The 5,815-nt window shown below is 35.4% G+C and overlaps 1 protein-coding gene across 1 annotated transcript in view; it reads left to right on the top strand.

Moving 5' to 3' along the window:
• The first annotated feature begins 409 nt into the window (after window positions 1-409).
• LOC114580991 (threonine dehydratase 1 biosynthetic, chloroplastic-like) overlaps window positions 410-5,815 on the top strand; it is a 23,216-nt gene continuing 17,810 nt past the window's right edge. Inside the window, exon 1 of the mRNA XM_028700148.1 lies at window positions 410-478. Within this exon, the coding sequence (XP_028555981.1) occupies window positions 410-478 (69 nt within the window). The remainder of the gene's footprint in view (window positions 479-5,815) is intronic.

Genomic DNA, 5,815 nt, shown 5'->3' with positions numbered 1-5,815 from the left:
CTAAGGTAAGGTTAGGTTTGTTTCTGTGTCTTGGATCCCTAATGCTAGTGAGGTACTCAATGTAGCAGAAAAAAAGATTAGTAGCTTTGAATTCTCTATGGGCCATGTTGTAGAATGTGGTGATTAAAAGGAGAGGAGTGATGTGGACATGATCACCAGTTTTAGGAATAATAGAGGTATGAAGCACATGTTAGATTATCCTAGCATCCTTGACTAAGGTGCTGGATGCCCCATCATGATAGGAGACAAAAGTGTTTCATAAAAGGTGATTGGCTTGAGCCCAGTCAAAATCAGGATCTTAAGATAATATGTGAAGCTTGTCTCTAGTGGTGGACAATTAAAGGAGCTCATGACAGTCTTGATAAGTGATTTCAACAGGACATTTATTGACATAGGATTTAAGTGCAGTATGGGAAGAGTTGATCCGAAGGCTTGCAAAAAATTCAAAGAGCAATTCAGAGTTGAAGGGAAGGCGAGGGTAAGGATGAATGTGAGAGAAGTGTGTGTAAAAAAATTGAGGATAGGAGAAGTAAGTGTATGTGGATTAATTATTAGGGGTAAAGTGATCTCAGTTGTCTTGTAGTGCAGGTAAGCGGCTGGGTCAGCCGCCTTAGTGAAAAGAGGGTCAATGTTTTCCCTTAAAGAGCTTCCAGCCGGCAATCTAGATCGCTTGCCATCCACCATTGAAAAAGAATTTGAAAGCTTGAGGGAGAGGAATGAAGAAATGGAAGATTTGAGGTAAGAAAACCCATTGAAAGCTATTCTTTATAAAGAAACGGATTGATCATCCTGGACAATTGCAAGATCATCCAGGACGATCAAGTGAAATTATTACATCCGGGATGATTGGTCAAAAAGGCAGTTATATTCTCCAGGATGATTAGACATCATCTAGAATGATTAGACATAGGTGATCATCCCGAGGAATCATGATGGACTACCATTGAAAAGTAGATCATCCAAGACAATTAGGTGGATCATCTAGGATGATCGATAATAATGGATCGTACCAGTCTATTTTAAAATGTGTAATAGCTTTGCCATGTGGATCATCCAGGATGAATAGGTGGATTGTCTAGGATGATCATCAATAATTGAGCAAAATTTTAGAGGATCATCCAATCTGATCACAAATAATTAAAGCAAAATACGATCAGATCATTTGGGATGATAATGGATCGTCTACGATGATCTTAAAAAAAAGATTCATATTAGCTATCAGATGGAAGATTAAGAGTGGATTGAATATATCATCTAGGGCGATGTAGCCAAAACTTAAAATTTTGTGCATTGATGGATATGATCTAGACCCAAAAATAAGAAAAAATAATAGAAAAAGAGAAAAATAAAATAATAAAAAACACAATAAAAATGATAAAAGGAATGAAAAATAAAAGGTTTTTTTATCATAACACGAATATGATAAATTTTTCATGTGATTGAATTAAAAATTTATAAGAATCAATTAGTTAACATCATTAAAATCTAAAAAATGGTAGACCAATCGATCTTGTTAGACCTAGCTCAAACTTCTCACAGGGCAAACCATCTTTTAAAATCAAAGTTCTAACTTAGAAAAATCAATTGGATAAGAGAAATAGATTTGTTCAAAACTTGGTTCTTGAAAAATATCTTATAGAATAATATACCAAAATAATTAGTCATAATCATGAATTTCGAACACAAGCCCTTGAAAATATTAGTGGCACATGAATTATTCTAAGATTTAAAGGTTTGAAAGGGAAAGAAGCTTGATTTTTATGGGCTCATTTTACGCTCTTTGTCAATTGACTGGCACACTTTGCGCATTTTTTTTATTTTTGATACACTTTTTGTATCTTTCATTTTTTTTGGCAGCCATTGCACATTTTTTCAATTTTTCTTCTTTTTAGGCTTATTTTATGCCCTTACATTTTTGCAAGCAAGAACCTTTTCAAAACTTTTAAATACTCTTAGTTTTGAGAATATCTTCCATATATCATAAAATAAAAACTCACTCTTTAATATAAGGAAGAGTAAACCACGAAGTAGAATAAAATTCTTATGATAAATGTAACGACAAGATTACGAAAGCTTGAAAGTGATTTAATAACTTTAAACATTACTTATACAACAATAACATCATCATCAAGCTTTTATCCTGTTGTAAATATGTTGCTCATGGATTATGATTTTGATTCTAGCAAACACTCTTGTTTTTCTATGACTGCCTTTTCTACTGACATTTCAGGGCCATAAGATCAGACGGAAATTGGAACCAGCTCAAAATTGGGTAAACTATGTCTGATTCAGTCTGTAATTTTCATTTTCCCTGAGTCAATTGTAACCATTGAAGTGGTCTGATGCTATGTAACCCTACACACACACACTTGAGTGATTTTCTTTGTCTAACTTAGAATTTCTATTTTTACTCACATCATCCCGGACGATATTATTATCATCCTGGACGATAGGGTTCAAAATAGAAACCCTAATCAGTCATCTTAGTTAAGTCAGTCATCATTAGCCAATCGGCCTGGACAATATATGTATCGGCCAGGACGATAGGCATAAAATAGAAAGAATCAGTCGCCATGATTTATTTAGGCATTCTTTATTTTTGGCAATCAGCCAGGATAATATTGTATCATCCTGGACAATTTCATACAATTATGCTTAAATTAATCTGGTATTTAAGGAAAGCAGTTAAGGATGATTAATATGATCATATCATCCTGTACGATCGTATGCAAGATCGGCCGGGATGATCAGTTCAAAAAACTTAGTTGCACCTGGATGATAAATATCAGACAGCTCAAATTGCGGGCGATGGTCTGGCCGATCAAGATCGACCAGCTCAAATTCTAAGCAATTCTCTGGACAATTTTCCTCTGATTTGAACTAATCATCCAGGATGATCGTGAGAACGGCCTGGACGATCAAGCTATTTTGGAATCATCCAGAACTCGTTTCAGAGCGATTTTCTGGCCGATAGTCTATGATTTGAACTAATCATATAGGATGATTCATGATCATCCTGGATGATAGGAACAACTTTCTTCTGTTCATCCCAGATTGTCCCGGCTGATTAGGTTCAAATTGTGCTGATCGTACAGGATGATATTACTATCGTCATGGACAATAATGTCAGCAACTTGCAATTAATGAGCTATTTTGAAGTTATTCTATTTAAGGGCTATTGTTCAACATTTTGAACGATCTTTTACTGTTGTCTTCACCTGAGAAAGCCTAGAGGAGAAAGAGAGAGAGAGAGAGAGAGAGAGAGAGAGAGCTATGAGTTGTTAAGAGAGTTGCTATTTGCATATGTTACAATCTTACAACTTGTATAGTTTTGATGATTTCAAATATTATTTTTTTATGTATAATTATTTCTTAACACTTTTTGGAAGAATTATTTTTGCTCTTGTGTGTACTAACATTTCAGGAAAATTGAACTCCAAACTATGAATACTTCAAATCAAATTCAGCATACAATTCTTCGCAAATTGAAGCTTTAAATCGTTCTTTGAATTGAGAGGGAGTGATTGTAATTGAGTGAATAAAAACACACACACACACTTACTTAAAGAGATCTTACAAATTTGTACTGATCGTACGGGACGAACATAGTTCGTACGGGACGATCAGTCAGTTTTTCTCCCTGTAATAGCAATGGAACAAACAGAAGTTGGAGGAAATTTTTCTAAGTCCTGGTCGTCTAGGACGAAATTATTTTCATCCCAGGACGAAATAGACTCTGTAAAAATTTCATCCATATGAAATCTATAATCGTGCCAGGATGATTTCTTCTCTGTAAAATTTTGTCCAGATGAAATCCAAATTATCCTAGGACGAATTCTTCTCTGTAAAAATCTCGTTCAGACGAAGTTCATTATCGTTTCAGGACGAGCTACTCTCTGTAATAATTTTTCCCTGACGAAGTCCTATTCGTCTCAGGACGATGTGAACCGACTTACCAAAATTGGTTACGTCCATACAGTTATTTGGGAACTGACCTATGGTATAACGGATCATACCTGATGAACCTAGCTCGTACGAGATGATGATCGTGTACGAACATAGTTTGTACCAATATTCATTAGGATCATTTCCGACATTTTAAATAAAATTGCCAGGATGATCCACGATCGTACGGTACGATTCATTTCGTGTTAACTTGAAAAATTTTCAGTTTTGGACGGTTTTTCTTGTCTCTCTTATATATAGTCCAATTTAGACTGCCACCCAATCTTTTTGCTCATTGATCTTCTAGCCTATTGAAAGAAGAGTCAAGGAGAGAGTGTGAGAGAGCATTCAAAGGAGAATTCCAACCATTGGAGCGTGAAGGCTTCACTTTGTATTCAAACGTAAGAATCTCTACTTTTGATTTAGGATTACTTCACTCTTTTCTTTCTTTCTTCTAGATTTCTTGTGAGGAGATCTGTCAAGGAGATCCAGTTCTCTACCGACACTTGGAAAGTATAAACAGACGGAGGGTTCTCTACCCACATTAGGAGAGTGTGAATAGCCGAAGGGTTCTCTACACACATTGGGGATAGGGTAAAAGGATGAAGGGTTCTCTGCCCACAATGGGGATAGTGTAAAAGGATGAAGGTTCTCTGCCAACACTGGGGATAGTGTAAAATGATGATGGTTCTCTGCCGCACTGGGTAGTGGTGGAAAGAGTGTTTGTAAAGGCTTCTCTACCATGCTGTGGGTGCAAAAAGAGAGACACTATTGGTATTAGTGCAATACTCGGAGGGTGCCTCCGGGGAGTGGATGTAGGTCTGGTTTATACTGACCCACTATAAATTTTGTGTCTTTTATTTTTACTGCTTTTTATTTTCCGCATTTTGTTTAGTTATAAAAATTGTGGTTGAAAAACTTTTTCTTAAAATTCATTAAAGTTTATTTTTAATTCAACATACTCAAGAGGGATAATTTTAAAAAAAAAATACCAATTCACCCCTCCTCTTGGATAGCCTTGGGACATAAGTTTAGGTTTAACAACCTAATTCATAGTGAATGAATCTCAACAAGTGGTATCAGAGATTTGTTTCAAAATCATAAGTTTAGACTAATTTTTGATTAACATAAATGGCTACATTTGGAAACCGAAATACACCTGAGGGTTACTCTATTACTAGACCTCCACTGTTTGACAATATACCTTTTGAGTTTTGGAAATCATGCATGTCTACTTTCTTACAATCACTTGATTATCATATATGGATCTTAGTCCAGGAAGGATATACAAAACAAACTAGATTAGTTGATGGAGTTAGAGTTGAAACACCTTTTGCAGACTGGACAGTAGAAGAACATGACTTAGCACAACTAAACGCCAAATGCTTGAATAGTTTCTTTTGTGCTTTAAAATTAGAAGAGTACATGCAGGTTTCCACTTGCAAAAGTGGAAAGGACATATGTGATAGACTTTATATAATATATATGGGGACTAATGAGGTTAAACAATCTAGACTCAATATCTTATTATATGATTATGAACTGTTTCACATGAAACCAAATGAATCTATTTCTGATATGTACACAAGATTCACACAAATAGTCACCTCTTTGCATACATTGGGTATGGTGTTAACAAATGCTGAATGAAGGTTTGTTAGGGATGTTAGGCCCTATAGAACTGGCCCAAAACTAATTAAAATAGAGAGGTGAATTAAAAAACTTTAAAACCAAAGATAAAACTCTAACCAAAATCACCACAAATAAAGTGCAGAAGAAAAATAAATGCAGAAGCGATAATAAGAAAAGAACACACCGGATTCATAGTGGTTTGGTCAAACCTTGACCTACGTCCACTCCTTGGAGGCAC

This window comes from Dendrobium catenatum, unplaced genomic scaffold, assembly GCF_001605985.2.
Source record: "Dendrobium catenatum unplaced genomic scaffold, ASM160598v2 fragScaff_scaffold_1463, whole genome shotgun sequence".
NCBI classification, from domain to species: domain Eukaryota; kingdom Viridiplantae; phylum Streptophyta; class Magnoliopsida; order Asparagales; family Orchidaceae; genus Dendrobium; species Dendrobium catenatum.
This window is presented reverse-complemented; position numbering and strand designations above follow the sequence as displayed.